At 45.1% G+C, this 16,256-nt stretch overlaps 1 protein-coding gene and 1 long non-coding RNA gene across 2 annotated transcripts in view; one reads left to right on the top strand and one right to left on the bottom strand.

The window, feature by feature from the left end:
- The first annotated feature begins 24 nt into the window (after nucleotides 1-24).
- On the top strand, nucleotides 25-1,854 carry LOC115545586 (uncharacterized). The gene is made up of 2 exons (XR_003977127.1): nucleotides 25-207; nucleotides 277-1,854. It is a non-coding gene; the product is annotated as an uncharacterized LOC115545586 (long non-coding RNA).
- Nucleotides 1,855-2,490: 636 nt separating this feature from the next.
- dtx1 (deltex 1, E3 ubiquitin ligase) overlaps nucleotides 2,491-16,256 on the bottom strand; it is a 39,062-nt gene continuing 25,296 nt past the window's right edge. Inside the window, exons 6-12 of the mRNA XM_030358893.1 lie at nucleotides 12,116-12,177; nucleotides 11,333-11,494; nucleotides 11,004-11,065; nucleotides 9,362-9,520; nucleotides 8,723-8,884; nucleotides 6,983-7,072; nucleotides 2,491-6,735 (exon numbers count right to left, since the gene is read on the bottom strand). Coding sequence (XP_030214753.1) covers nucleotides 6,508-6,735; nucleotides 6,983-7,072; nucleotides 8,723-8,884; nucleotides 9,362-9,520; nucleotides 11,004-11,065; nucleotides 11,333-11,494; nucleotides 12,116-12,177 — 925 coding nt within the window. The 3' untranslated portion in view covers nucleotides 2,491-6,507. The remainder of the gene's footprint in view (nucleotides 6,736-6,982; nucleotides 7,073-8,722; nucleotides 8,885-9,361; nucleotides 9,521-11,003; nucleotides 11,066-11,332; nucleotides 11,495-12,115; nucleotides 12,178-16,256) is intronic.

Below are 16,256 nucleotides of genomic sequence, written 5' to 3'. Positions count from 1 at the left end.
GGAGGAGGAGGAGGAGGAGGAGGAGGAGGAGGAGTCCGGCCTGATCCTCTCACCCTAGAGCAGGAGGAGGAGGAGGAGGAGGAGTCCGGCCTGATCCTCTCACCCGAGAGCAGGAGGAGGAGGAGGAGGAGGAGGAGTCTGGCCTGATCCTCTCACCCTAGAGCACCCGGCCCTCTAGGGCTCTAGGGCGTGAGGAGCAGTGAGGAGGTGGAGGCATCCGGAGTGAGGAGCAGGGAGGAGGAGGAGGAGGCGCCAAGCGTGAGGAGCAGGGAGGAGGAGGAGGAGGCGTCCAGCGTGAGGAGCAGTGAAGAGGAGGAGGCGTCCGGCGTGAGGGGCAGTGAGGAGGAGGAGGAGGAGGCGTCCGGCGTGACCCTCAGGCCCGGTGCACATGGTGTTAGGAGACGCCTCGGAGAGGTGTTTGATATTTTGTTGCTTGTGGTTGCCAGGGAAACAGGAGGAGCCAGAGGAAGTGTGAGATGTTATTTCCTGCTTCCTGTCGTGTGTCGCCCTCATCTGAACTCTGACGTCAGTGTGACTGACTCCCCCCCCCCCCCCCCCCAAACGCTCCCCCATGTTGATGAAACAAATACAAACGATTGTATTGATCTGGGATCAGTAGAAGGGAAGGAATGTATTGCACGTCCTGGTTGTTGAAATGTGAACGGTTTTGTCTGTTGGGAAGCTGAAATGAGATCGGTCTCAACATTTGTTTTATGCAATCGGCTCATTGGAGTGTTTCATCCAGTACCTGAATGTATGGCTTTCCTGAGATGGCTTCTGTTCTGTTTGGGTTTATCTTTGGTATTTGCTGTGACCCACGGTTACTACATCACACAGCCATTCCACGGTCGGTCGTGTTCCCCTAAAGCGAGCATGTTTATGAAGTACATGCAATGGTTTGTTATTATTCTGCAGAAGATTTCTTCAACTAATATAGTGATGACTTAGCTTTTGCCAAGGGCAACTAAATTAAGATTTGTGATATTCAAGCTATTGTATCAGTGAAGTTTAACTTTATATTTTGTTATTTATTATTTTTATATAATTTTCTTGCATTTCAAGGTATTTTAAGGTATCTATATTTGAAATTATTCTAAAGTTATATGGGTAACATTTACCTACTAGTACATATTCAGTGTGGGAAGAGAAACATTCACTAACTAGCGATAGGGGTCATTCCTTGGTGCCATTTGTAATTGTCCCAAAAAGTATGAGGCAAAATTAGAGGTGCCAAAGAGGTTTCTTCTTCCAAATATATCACACGTAATTTTCAATTATCCAACTTAAAGCTTGATTTCAATTATGTTGACATATCAAACATGTACCGGTACTAATTAACTTTGGCTTTATTTACGACATTGATGGTTATTCGTTGCAAAGTATGATACTAAATACTTATTTATATTCAAGATAGGAATAATGCACATCAGGCATTGGGAGATGGACAAAGGCTTATTTAAATGTGGAGGAGACACTTTTAAACTGCCAGAAATGTATTTTTTACAACAGAAAAGCCAAACAGGAAATTCAAGAGATACTGTTATTGAATGTGTTCATTTACTGCAGTATGAAGTGGAACCAGAGGTTAATCGTGTTGCCATTTTTCATATTATGTAACACTTTTCTTTTTTATATAAATAAGCTGGAGACTAATTATTGCCTGTGAACTCTGATTGAGAGTTTGCGATACAATTTTTGCATGGCTTTATTTTTCTTGTATGTATTATGGTTTGTTCAACTACTGACTGTATCGTCTTAAATGTTCATTTGTTTTATGCGAGTGTGGTTTAAGTTTGAGCCTTTAACAACCAAAACCCCACACTGCAAAAAATAAAGTACAAATATTTAATTTTCCTACTGTGAATTATCCTAATTCTGCAATATATATATATTTTATGGTATGAAGATTGATGTACAACATTGTGTACAAAAGATGATTAACTTGTTGTTTGATCCTGGGCATGCTACACATACCAAACTTCTACCTAAAGCGACATGCACCGGCCCACATCTTTAATCAACACAGCGTGGTTGAATTGTAGAGGGCTGGAGGTGTTTCCACGCTACCTCCCTGCCTCGTTAAATCAGTAATGAGACACACCTGGTGTGAAAGCCTCCGATTAAAACAGAGAGGTGAACAATGAGACAGGTGGGGGCCGGGCGGCGGGTGTTGCTGTCAGGAACAGCAGGTGATGGATTGCTACACAGCAGCCAATGACAGGTGAGATAGCCCTCCAGCCAGCGGGGCGTTGAGTGGGCGGCGCCAGGCCGGAGGACAGTTACAGTAGTAACAGCAGTCATTTAACAGCCTGCCAAGAAGCCCCCATAAAGCATCTTTACTGCATGGCACGGGAACGGCTGCTGCTGCTGCTGCACTCAAATGCTAGGGCGAGAATCACTCACATCCACGTAATGAGAGGTAATGTGCTACGCTGGCAAAAAGCAAATGGTGGAGCACAAAGACGGACATGGAAAGAACACTACGAGTCATATGGTCAAACAGCCGGCCCCCCTGATGAGGGCCCATTTATTATCCCACAAGAAACACACAAACATGCAACACGGTCATCAGCACGACTCAATAAAGACTGGTAGGTTAAGAAGCCCTTTATAGTATGACCAACGTCTCTCTCCATGTCTCGCTGTTTGGTTTGACCACTCAAATGGTGTCGACATTTCTCTGTGTGAATCGTTGGTTAATGATCAGTTAGCAACTGCTGTTCAAAGTTAAATGAGAGTTAATTCACAAACTCAATTGTGGCTTCAAAACACGCCAACCACCCCTCTTACACGGAAAAGGCCAAACGTTTTCCATGTTGCAGAAAAGAGAGAAGGAGCATAAGCCAACCCATCTTCATCTCTACAAAACAAAAGTCCTGGATAAAAGAGACATCTTTTTCTTTCAAATATTTAGTGTAAAGCAACCCTGAATTATAGAACTAAAGAGTAATTGACTTTCCATTTACAAAAGCTATGCATTTTCAATAGACATACATATGTTGGTTGACATGCACCTCTAGGGAGAACATTACTGTGTCTTTAAAAAATATTAACCTACGAAACTTGTCATACATTCAAAGGCCCACACAGAGTAACAACACACAGACACACACCTGTAGACACAATGTAAGGATATTATTGTAGATATAAGTACGCTACAGTATGCAGTGGGGATTACTACATTAAATTCCTTACGTAGAAATGACATCGTATAAGTCAGGATTGTTCTATGTTTCACTTCTTAATCAAAATATGGGGTGAGAAGTACTATGGAATGTATCTTGATAAGGATTAATGAATGTTATTTGACAGTTTGGTTAAAGCCCATCAATTGACAAATATATATATATATATAAAAAACATGTCGTTTTTTCCAATACTGAACTCTGAACAGCGTGGGAACATGCCTTCTAGTTGAGAATCAACACCCCATAAAAGGAATCACTTCCTGTTCGTCATTCAAACCAAAAGGAGGGGCGCTCTGCTACACATTAAGAAGGATTAGCTCTTACATACAGGGATTTGCATAAAAATCATTCTGACAAATAATTGTTTTTGTCCATCATTATTTCTGAACACAATTCCAAAGACCTCCAAAATGACCTATACGCACTTAAACCTGTTCTCTCCTCACTGCGCGGGTAAACCATGAAAAATTAACGATAACTTTGCATTTGTACAATTCATTTTATTGTATTTGACCTAAAGCAGAACTGTGTACATTTTTGTATAATTTTTAGCTGGCTTATAATTACCATCCGCTCAGAAACGTTGGCAGGTAAACCACCCATTTGTTTATCATCATTAAATTATCCTCTTACCTAAGCATATGGCAATCAATTATATATATATGTATATATTGTAAGGCAAAAACGTACACAGTGTTCCTTTAGAAAAATATGTTTCCCTGATGAACCTGGAGGTTTTCTCTCACGCCTTCCTGTAATCAAAGTTAACGCGAAAATGTACTCTGACTAGTGGGTTTGATAGACTAACTCCTGGTTCTAGAGAAGAACGAAAATAGAAGATCAATCATCTGGGAGGGAGGGGAGAAGTCCTCATGCCCTCGTGAAGACCTCCAGCAAGGATAATGAAAACATAGGTTAAATATTTTCCACCAGGTGTGGATGCACTGACTCTATATAAGACTAACTGACATCAATTAAAGCCTCACTGGTACTGGCTCCATCATACCCATACAGTCCCTGACATACTGGCATATCAATCTCAGCCAGCGTTAGTATGCATTCGTCCTGATAGACTGATATAAAATCTGGTTAAACTGAAGTTTTGGAGCCCAAATCATTTTCTCCAACTACAAGTAGTTATTTAATGAAATTTACATTAATTTAGATAATAAAGATATTTGCAGAAACTAATTTCACGGAACATTCTACCCTTTTTGTATTTAATTTTAAGGATCTGTCTTTATCTTTCAATGCAATGTCTTGTTTAAGATACAAGGTTTTCATACGACAGGGTCCTCTCTCGTCTACATAAAAGAGTTAAAAAGCTTCAATACAATTTAATACACATTCCTAAATGAACACCGCTGCCCAGAACCGCTATGGAAGACTGTGATTCACTCCAAATATTTAGTAGATGTATTGAGCAGATTTACCACAACAACCCTCAACTTCCTCCTCAATAACAACTCCTCAGCTTGTTTAAATAGATCGAATATAATTATTCGGGAGAATTATGCATTTATCCAAGGAAAAATAATTTAAAACTTGATTTTTAACAAGTCCTGTATGCCAGGAATTACGGGGCTGGGGGGGGGAGGGAAATTATCATTTTTGCAACAACTTTAACCTTCGCTAACAACACAGTATAAACAACCTCGCCGTGGGCCCCACTAAGGGACAAGCTGAGGGGCCTCCGAGGGGGGCCGGGCTGGGGGCCCGCCGTCCGCACGGGTCACCTGACTGCTAACAAGCCCTCTGTCGGATCCCAATGGGACTGGTGGTCTGCTGCAGAGAAAGCCTGCTCAGAACAGCCTGCTCAGAACAGCCTGCTCAGAACAGCCACAACGCAGAGAGAGTTGAAGACCTGGGAGGGGAGCTGGTCTGAGACCTGTAAAGAGTCTCTGTTCAAAGGCTTAGGCCCGGCAATTTGAATATGAGCCTTATCAAAGGTACAACCAGAAACTAACAGCTTTAACCATGCCGGGAAGCAGAACGCTTTCTTCATCGCAGAGGCCTTTCGCACTAGCATACATTTTCTTTTCTTTTTTAATTTACAAGCGTTCAAACAGTTTGTATGATGCTCCAACCGTCCTTTCAGAGTCCGTCTAGTACAAGTTGAATTGCCAAACATATATGTTTTTTACCATTCAGTACCGTGTTCGCTTTTAGGTTCCTTCAGCTTGTTGGACGCTCTACATGCATAATCGGATCCTTCCTGCGATCTAAGATCAAATGTTTCAGAGGTGAACAAACTACACCCACAGTCATTGGCTATCGACTCCAGCCAAGAAAACTGACAACAACCTAAGTGGCGAGAACTTCTGCATAAACAAAATGCTCAATCATGACTTAACCCGTCCTAAAGGAGATAGATTATTACTTAAGTTCTACGTTTAGAGAAAATAGGAAAGTCATCAACTATTTCAGCCGACTCTGCATTTTGTAGTTCTCTCCAGCCACCTTTTTTTTTTACACAAAACCTGGCAACACCCGAGACTGTCAGCACATTTTCCAAGAGTATAATAATATATATATATTAACATATATTATTAAAAAATTATGTGTTTAATATATATATTATTAACATATATTATTAAGAACATTATGTGTTTGGCTGGATCAAAGACCCCCTCCTCTCCGGTCAACATTCGCCGGGCGGCCTTTTTGTGGTCATGCAGTTTGGAACAACGCCTTTGCTGATATCTAACCAACACCTGAGACCTCAGCCCTCTTCCATTCAGTACAGAAAAGGCTGATTTCCGCATGGACTTCAACATGGACTCTCCCAGACCAAATCAGTTACCTGCCAGGAAAACCAGCGGGAGGCTACTCCTCTCCACGTATGTGCCTTCCTTAATCCCATTCCAATATAATTGACAGACCCTCAGTCTCCAACAAGTGGCCTCAGAGACAACCATTAAGGGAGGTAACGAAGAAAACCTGCAGACCAGGATTAGCTGAATAAAGTGAATAACCAGCGATCCGTGGACCATGTGGACCATCTGTTCTCTGCGGTCTTCCCACTGAGGTCAGGGTGTTTGCTGCGGTCTTGCCGTGGCCTCTGACTCCCATTGGCCTTCTCTCTAGGGGGGTGGGCGGCAGGGGAGAGAGAGAGAGAGTGAGAAGGAGACCGAGACAGAGAGGGAGAGAGAGAGACAGAGAGACAAAAGAGAGAAAACCCAGCAAAAAAGCGTCCAGCCCGGTCCTGCTTTGAGTGACTGAAATAAAGGCCTGGGTCGATGGAGCGAGGGGATTGGCTGCTGGGCTCCGTCTCGGGGGTGGGGGGGGGTCCGGCGTGGGGGTAGGTCCTGGGTCCTCCTCAGTCCTTGGCGGTGTCGTCGCGGCCCACGCCCTGCGCCGACAGCTCCGTCAGCACGTTGTCCAGGTACTTGGGGTCCGGGTAGCCATGGCCCGTCAGGTTGGTGCCGAACTCGGTCTTGTGGTGGATCTCGTTCCACACCACCGTGTCCCCCTCGCCCGTGGTGCTGGACGTCCCGATGGTGAAGATGAGGCGGCGGTCCCAGGCCATGATCAGGAGCTTCAGCACCTGGGAGGGAGGGGTGAGCGGGTTTCACATCATCCACCAACTCGTCGGGATTCGACATCTACGACTCGACAGGTCAGTTAATATGGGTGCGCTGACGCTCATGCCTGGCTATGATTTTTTTAGAGATAAAAATACAATTCAAACCTAAATTACGGAACTACAAAATCAGCGGTTGAGAACAGCATTGACTCCGAGATGAAAACCCCGCCACTGAAGCCGCAACCCGGAATGGAAGTGTTCCTCTTACCTTCCGTCCTTTGTCGTTGTCGGGGAGGTAGCAGTGGCGAGGGAAGCCCCTAGCGCTGAACTTCTTCCCTGGGTTGGGATGCTCAGGGGTCTGGAGGAAACAAACAGACAGCCATGACCCTTGATGTTCTCTTTACCGCTGCAGCTTAACCGGGGAGAACTCTAGAGCCCGTGGGACGTAGTGGCCATATAGCTTGTATTGTCCCCCCCTGGTGGTCACTAATGGCAAGACATTCTTATTTTATTATTCAATTTGCACAGGACATTTTTAATTTACCTTTGAAATGTACCACCTTTAAGTATTGATCTCTGATAGTAGCAAGCTTCCCATCAAATTGCTTTAAGCGAAAAGATATACAGAGCTACAGTGAGGGAGAGAACCAGAGAGCTAAAGAGAACCAGAGAGAACCAGAAAGAGATAGAGTGAATACCAGAGCGAAGGAGAACAACAGAGAGAGAGAGAGAGAGAGAGAGAGAGAGAGAGAGAGAGAGAGAGAGAGAGAGCCAGAGAGCCAGAGAGAGAGAGAGCCAGAGAGAGAGAAAGAACCAGAGAGAACCAGAGAGCTAGAGAGAGAATCAGAGAGCTAGAGAGAGAGAGAGAGAGAGAGAGAGAGAGAGAGAGAGAGAGAGAGAGAGAGAGAGAGAGAGAGAGAGAGAGAGAGAGAGAGAGAGAGAGAGAGAGAGAGAGAGAGAGAGAGAGAGAGAGAGAGAGAGAGAGAGAGAGAGAAAGAGCTAGAGAGAGAACCAGAGAGAGAGAGAACCAGACAGAGAGAGAGAGAGACCCAGAGATCTAGAGAGAGAGAGAGAGAGAGAGAGAGAGAGAGAGAGAGAGAGAGAGAGAGAGAGAGAGAGAGAGAGAGAGAGAGAGAGAGAGAGAGAGAGAGAGAGACAGAACCAGAGAACCAGAGAGAGAGAACCAGAGAGCTAGAGAGAGAGAGAGAGAGAAAAAGGAGAGTAGCAGAAAGATCAGACAGAGAGTAGGAGGAGAGAGAGCGAGCAGGTCTTGTGTGCTCAGATGATCAGAGTGCTCCCCAGCCCCCTGAGGGACTGCTCTGCTGGTATTAAAGGTCACTTTATGAGTCTATTACTGCTCCGCTCGGCCGTCATGATGACATTTGTGGTCCTCAGCAGAAGCTGTGGTCTTTGGGTCCGGTTTTACTGCTAGGATTCCTTTCATCAGATCCATTCAAAGTGATGCCAAAAACCGTGCTACCTCTGTTGTACACTTTGGTATAACACATTAATATCGTTACTATTTACAATTACTGCTTAAAGGTTGTATCAGCGATTATAGGCCGAAACATAAATGATCACATTCATCTGATCTTTCCTAATGATCCGCTAGCTGCCGTCCGATAAGCAGGCTTTCAAAAAAACGTGTCTCTGTAGGCAGCCTATGTTCTGAGATCATACACAAAAACAAATAGTACTACCGACAACTCAAAACCAAAATAGTATTCCAACCAATCACCGGCAAGGGGTGGGTGTTGTGGGGTTTTGCGCTGCGTTTATGATAGTTTTTACTGGATGCACGAAACATGGAAGTTGAGGGGCGAGCTGGCTCTGTTTGTTTGGGATCGTCCCCCAACTGTGACGTAACCCGACTTCGCTGATGCAACCTTTAATGAACAGGACTAATAATGATGTTACCGCTGGTTTATCAAGGAAGTTTAGATCTGTCAGGTCAAGGGTCAAGGCATCATTATTAGTCGTGTTTGTGGGGGGACAGGGAGACGCAGACCTGGATGCCAGCGGGGATGTCGTAGACGATGCGGATGGTCTTGGTGTCCAGATAGCCGGGCAGGCAGTGGGGGATGAGGTGGTACTCCATCTTCCCTGGGGGCTGGGTTCCAGTCTTCTCCCCGTAGATGGCCTTACAAGTGGGGCACTGGAGACTGCCGTCCTAGGTACGGGGAGATGAGGAAGTCTGATTTATATTATATTATATATATATTATATATGTAATACACATAATATATCAATGATACATATAATTAATATATAAATATATGATATAAATAATTGATATGTATAAACATATGATAGAAACAACTTATGCATAGATGTAACATAAGATAATATATATATATATAATTATAATTATATATGATGAAAGAAAACACTGAAATCACAGACATTTCTGTTTGCTAGAATAGTATAGTTTCTGGTTCTTGGAGTAGCAGGGTTGATCGTTTGGGAGTCAATCAATCAATCAACCACTCGATCTAACTTTGACGAAGAAAGATGTGGATGGCCCTTCTGAAAAGGCAAACTGACTTTTTTACTTAGTGTTAGAATGAGAATTGTGCATTTGGTTCTAGTGTGAGTCGACGGTGGAGAACGTGCGGTATCTGCTGGTGACAAAAGGAGCCTTGCACACCTTGTTGCCGTTGTTGTACATGGCCACCAGGCACAGCAGATGGTACATGTGGCCGCACTTGCCAAGCTTGCCCACCAGCTCGGGCTTGATGCCCTTCTGATTCAGGACCCCCTCGTAGCCCGATGACATCACCAGCCTCTCCATGCAGATGGTACAGTCCTGGGAACAGACACTCGATTACCCAACGATCTCTTTAGAAACAACTACCGCACACACAGCTGTACAGCTAGTGTGTGTGTGTGTGTGTGTGTGTGTGTGTGTGTGTGTGTGTGTGTGTGTGTGTGTGTGTGTGTGTGTGTGTGCGCCAACATTTTAAGATATCTTTATTGCAATCAAAAGGTTTCACTAGGTTAGCATATGCTTCCATTGACTTGCAGAGTTACGGTGGCCTAGCTGGGGAATACACTTGGAATTACTTTCAAAAGATGTCCAATGAGTTCAAAAAAGCCGCTTATACAAAACCTGGGCCAGTCAAACACAACTAAATTGCAGTTTGTCTACCAATACACTGCTAACTTTGCCCTATATCCAGCACTGATTTTGCATGATCACTGCTCTGGCTGGGTAGTCTGTAGAGATGTGCTTGTCAGTGGCGCATCGAAGGTAGCCTGATAATCACAGCTCCCTAAATAGATCTGATTACCCAACCAACTCCCTTCTGGACGCTCAACGAGGAGTTAAGGCTGAGACGACTTGTCTGAACCTGGGCGAGACAGGCAATGGTAAGGTACCCATTTTTTGTTGTAGTCCTTAAAAGGGATGGTTTGACTTGAAATGTTGAAAAAAAATGGTTCCTACTATTGCTAATACCTCTGTATTATTGATCATGAAGTATTATTTGATGATCAATAGTTTAGATTAAGGCAGACGTATTAGTATTTTTTTTTTCTTGCAAATACTATTAAGAAAATGATGGATGATGAAAATGCAAAAATGATTAAGAACAGAAAACACAAATACCCCTACAAGAGAACAATGGTAGGTTCAAGTTTAGGGGTGAGGAAAAATGAGGAAGTACATTTTTGTTCCCTACATAGTTTGTCTTTAAATTCAAATGTCTCGTTTAATGCTCCGATTATTTGTACCAACAAAGAATTACAAATAATTGCAGATTCATCTGAAGTGTACAATGTGCCGTTATTATCTGAAGACTAAAGATATGGGGAGAATGAGTCATAACTATAATGAGGGGTAGTGTCAGCAGTATAGCGCTCATCAACAAACAGGGTGTTTGTTGATGAGGGAAACAGCTACCTGAGCGTGATACGATCTGCAATCTGCATAAAGCTCAGCATGGCCATAATGATAATTAATGCCCAATACATAGCCACGAATGATCAAAGTCAATAGACACTAAGATGTTTGCGTTGCAGAACTTAACAAATAGAGAAGCCATACAGAACCGAATCATGAAGTGACCATGAAGAAACAATGCATAAAAAACCTTAGAGCTAGTTTCTTTCTATTTCTATATCATTTTTGTTGAATTCCGGAATGAAGCATTCTTCATATAATGTGTCTTGAAAGTTCACGATTTTGCAAAACTGAATTTAAGAATGTTAAATTATTAATTTTAAGACAATTAAGGGCCCGCCCAGTGTTTGTGTGTGTGCATGTGTGTGTGTGTGTGTGTGTTCCCTACCTCATCAGGCACTACTTTAATCTTCTCTGTGTATCTCCGGACCACATCCTCTGGGTTTTTGCCTGATGACACAGAAGGATGTAACAGCAGGCCATCAAAGAATATTGCATATATTATGTAAATCATAAACACACACACACACACACGCACACACACACACACACACACACAGACACACACGCACACAAACACACACACACACACACACACACACACACACACACACAAACACACACACGCACGCAAGCAGGCACCCACACACACACACACACACACACACACACACACACACACACAGACCCCCCCCCACCGTCCCGGGCTGGTCATACCCCTGCGGAGGTGCTTCTTCTTGGTCTTGCGGCGGGTCCCGTTCACCCCCGGGACCGGCCTCATGTCCCCCTTGTTGATGGGGGGGGGGTGCAGGACGGGCTTGGGGGCCCGGGTCAGACACACCGGCAGGCCCGCTGCGCACAGCAGGATGCCGGTCATACCTGGAGAACACACACACACAGCATGAAGCACACACACACACACACACACACACACACACACACACACACATACACAGCATGAAGCACACACACACACACACACACACACACACACACACACACACACACACACACACACACACACATACACAGCATGAAGCGCACACACACACACAGACACACACACACACACACACACACACACACACACACACACACACACACACACACACACACCATGCATTACACACACATTAACAGATTCAAACAAGGACACACGCACAGACAAACACACATATAGACAACAGAATGGAAAGAAAATGTATATTAAAAATACTAGGTAGTACCGGGCTTGTTGTTTGAATATGTTGCAACAGATCTTTTCTATTCTGAATGTTTATGTGGGGACCCTCTAGAACCTCAAAATTATAATTTAAGAAAGAAAAAGGCACCATCAATTAACTATAGCTTATGAATCAGCAATCTCGCCATGAACCCCCCAAGCAGATAAACACTGATCCCATATGGGGTCACAAACCCCCAGGCTAGCCAAGGAGAGGTGCAGAATGTCATAAAGTTTATGAAGTCGTCGTACTGATTCTGGGGGGGGGGGGGTCTCACCTGCCAGCGCTGGGTGGACTGGTCCAGAACCTGTCAGATTCTTCACTGGGAGGGCTGGGACCCTGCAGAGAGTAAAGTAAAGCAGTTAGTATATCTGCATGGCCTTCCGACGTACATAGATAAAAAGATAAACACACGTTGTTATTGAGCCAACCTATCACCACAATGCATGTGAAATAAAAGTTCCTGAATAAGGACACTATCCCTTGGTTGACTGACAGGTGATGGGGTATGATAGAGTGAACGTCCAAAACCCAGACAGAACTCTCGAATGTAGGTAGCAACATCTCAAGCATCTGGGAAGGGAACGGGACGTTGGGGCAGAACGCCCTCACACACCTCGACCCGGGACGGCACCAGGAGTGACAAGCACGTATCCCCCAGGAGAGGAGGCACACGGCCAAGGAGTTCACACACATGTGCACACACACACTTCCTCTAACGCAGCGTTAGAGGAAGTGTGTGTGTGCGTGTGTGTGTGTGTGCGTGTGTGTGTGTGCGCGTGTGTGTGTGTGCGCAGCGCAGCCAGAACCTGATGGAAACTCTAGCAGAGCGTCTAAAGCACATCATGTTAACCTTGTTATTATTTTACCATTTCAATCATTCATATTTTAATTCTAGGATTGTTGTGGTTCATTTTTTTCATTCACATGTCTTTCTGTAGATTCTGTGTTTGATGGTCTCCAGAGCATTGATGCCACATGCGCTCTACTGATGGAACTGTTTCCCGAGGCAGGCGAGAGACTAAGGATGATTTCATATGAATAAATCAAGATTTTCTCATCATGATCTAAGAGAGTTCTGTCTTAAACAACAATGTTATTATCATGCCCACAATTTGTGGGTTCACACGCACACACAGGCGCTTACTTGCACACACTAACTATGTTGCTACGGGTGTATAACACAGCATTAATTAAGATGGCTTTGATCTATGGTGCTATTTGTGAACAGGTTTTGCGTTAATTTATTTAAATTTGATCAAAACATCCAGACGCTACTTCTTACAGGTAGCGTCTTTTTCATTCCATTCAAAAACGTTGAAAGAGTGAAGAAAAAGAGTCGAGGCACTGCTTTTCTCCCAAGCAACGTCTAAACAGAGGAGTACATTCAGGGCAGACCCCTCCATTCATGCCAGTGTCTGTACGGTGAACCAGGAGATTAGCATCTACTACGCAGCCCTGAGCTGTCGAGGGCTGTGCAGAACTAGCCAACTCCTCCAGGCCTGCAGGCAATGTCTCCCGTCTTACCTCTTCCCTCCCTCTCTTGCACAGCTAAGCTTTGGGACCCCGACCCGCCTCACTCAGAGAACAGACACACGAACAGACAAACGCACACACACACACATACATACACACCCCTCTCCCTCCATGCCAAAGACCTACAGACGACCCAACTGCAAAGCACAAAGCCCAAGTACTTCTCATTGTGGGACTCCCTCCCTCCCTCCCTCCCTCCCTCCCTCCCTCCCTCCCTCCCTCCCTCCTTCCCTCCCTCCCACTCCCCCTCTCTCTCTCTCTCTCTTTCTCTCTTTCTCTCTCTCTCTCTCTCTCTCACTCTCTCTTTCTCTCTCTCTCTCTCTCTCTCTCTCTCTCTCTCTCTCTCTCTCTCTCTCTCTCTCTCTCTCTCTCTCTCTCTCTCTCTCTCTCTCTCTCTCTCTCTCTCTCTCTCTCTCTCTCCCCCCTTAATTCAAGTCAAAGAGTTCAGAGAAAAGTTGCTTGACCGCGCTGCTATACATGACCAAGCTTTTGCTCTAAAAGAGCCTTTCCCTGGTCGTTTTGTCCGAGCAGTGTGTGTTCTCCTCAGATGTGAGTTCAGTGAGCCAGACTTGGATCCCGTCCGCCCTGCGTTCCTCTCGCCCTGCCAGCTCCCATCACTCATGCTCCCCCTGACTCGTGTACTCTTCATCACTCTCTTTTGACCCCCTCCTTCTCCTCCCCTTCCACCTCCTCCTCTCTCCACCTCCCTTTCAGAAGGACCACTCGAGGGCCACAGAAACGTCAGAACGGAGCCAACGTAGACCGAGGGAAAACTACCTCTTGCCTAAACGGAACCTTTAGTTTATGGCAACATTCCTCAGGATGATGTAAAAGCTAGATTTATTTCTGTCCAACTTCAGCCACTCAGTCTCTTTAATCCTTTAGAGGGATTTGAAATCCATCTTAGAGGACTTGATCAGACCGCCATTCAACATACACACACATCCTCCTCAAACAGGAGAAGGCTACTTTAACGCAGAGAGCAGAGCAACATTTCTGTCGATCACCGTACAAGAAAAGGAAAAGAGGAGAGAGAAATAGAGAGAGAGGGACAGAGAGAGAGAGAGAGACAGAGAGAGAGAGAGAGAGAGAGAGAGAGAGAGAGAGAGAGAGAGAGAGAGAGAGAGAGAGAGAGGGAGGAAGGAGAGAGCGGGAGAGCTGCGTGTGTGTGCGTATGGCTACCCAGGAGTGCTTTAATCATAAATGAATGTGTGGTTATGTAGAGCAAGAGGGGGATAAAGAGCGAGATGGAGAGTGTGGGTGAGAAAGAGAGAGGGAGGGGGAGAGGGAGGAATGAATGCATGGCGCCCCTTATAGGGGATATTAAAGCAGGCTGCTAATGGACTCGACAGCGTACTGGAGCTGCCCTCAAACCCGACTAAATGATTCAGATAACTTCACCATCGCATCGGTTTGGTTTAGAAATGCCCAACTTATCAAAGCCCTCTGGCCACAGGTCAAAGAGCTGACTCTGCAACAACAAATTAACAGTTATCCTCAATAAAAAATTGATGTTCAAAAACGACGTGGTGGCTCGGAGATAAATCTTTGTTTTTTGTTGTTGACAATTAGATTTGTTATTTACATTTTAACAAAGTATGGCTGTACTGTTTGCGTGGGCCCACACCAGCAGATGGGGCCACCTGTAATATTTACAGGCAGTAGATTTTTGTTCGAAGGTGCTGTGAGAACAGAGGATGTTCATGCTAAACATATTCCTCAAAATATGGCCTTTTCTTTTCTTTTCAAGTAAAGATACAATGCCAAATGATTAATATGTATACCTTTTGAGTCCTAACTCGTCAACATTATATTGTAACATTTAAATTAAATACTGTTCAGATGCGTAATACAGGCATTGCATTTTTTCTATTCCAATTGCATTGCTACTTACTAATTAATAGAATTTCAATACATTTCATCAGAGTGTTTATGTAACCTATGCATTGGTGCCACAAATAGGCTTCTTAAACATTCTCTGTATACACAGCAAAAGGGTATTCCACACACCGCAGTGAGGTGTGTGGAAACGAGATCTGAAGAGGAGTGTGTGGGTTCTGTTGTTCTGTGTGTGTTTAGTTTTGTGTGCTTTGTGTGCCTGTGTGTGTGTGTGTGTGTGTGTGCACTCGTGACCATGTGCGAGGGAGTCGGTGTTTCGAAAGCATGAGGTTTCTTTCCGCCGTGCCTGTCTCTCTATCAGCTAACCGCACTCGTCTTGTGTATACAAGCCACTCGCCTGGGAACAAACATCATCACCCTCCTGCCCCCCGCCCCTTCCCTCCATCTGCCACGTCTCTACCAATCGTTCACTTCTGCTTGCTCCCTCCCTCTCCTCCCTCCCTCTCGACCGAGCTCCAACCCCCCACCCCCAGCCGAGCCCCCGCAACACCGCACACGGCACCTGCCCGCTTCCAACAGAATCGCTCTCAGAATCAGAGGTTTCCTACACCGTGGTCGTCTGCTCCTCTGACTCTCTTACGCTCAGGGACTTTTTTCTAAAACTCTTTGTCTGCGTCTTTCATTATCACACCACACAAAAACATAGGGACACACACACGCGAAAGCACACACACACACACACACACACTCACTCACACAAATAACTCCTACGCACACACAAACACAGGTTGCATTCATCGCATCCGCCAATGTCAGCACAAAAAAAAGCACGCCTGTTGCTACCTGGACGAAACAAGGTCGCGGCCTGCGTTTAATCACGGCCGCGTGGAACTAGGTCAGCGGAGATGACAAGGAGAACGCTGCGGGTAAATCACAGACTCGTCACCCATGAGCAATGTGCAGAGGAATACTAAACAGATCACGGTCGCAATGGGGGTGGAGGTAATGGGGATGGGGCTGGTAGTGGTCATAGACGTGTTCAC

Source organism: Gadus morhua, chromosome 6 (assembly GCF_902167405.1).
Source record: "Gadus morhua chromosome 6, gadMor3.0, whole genome shotgun sequence".
NCBI lineage: Eukaryota > Metazoa > Chordata > Actinopteri > Gadiformes > Gadidae > Gadus > Gadus morhua.
The sequence above is the reverse complement of the archived record's forward strand: the minus strand, read 5'-3'. Positions and strand labels throughout refer to the sequence as shown.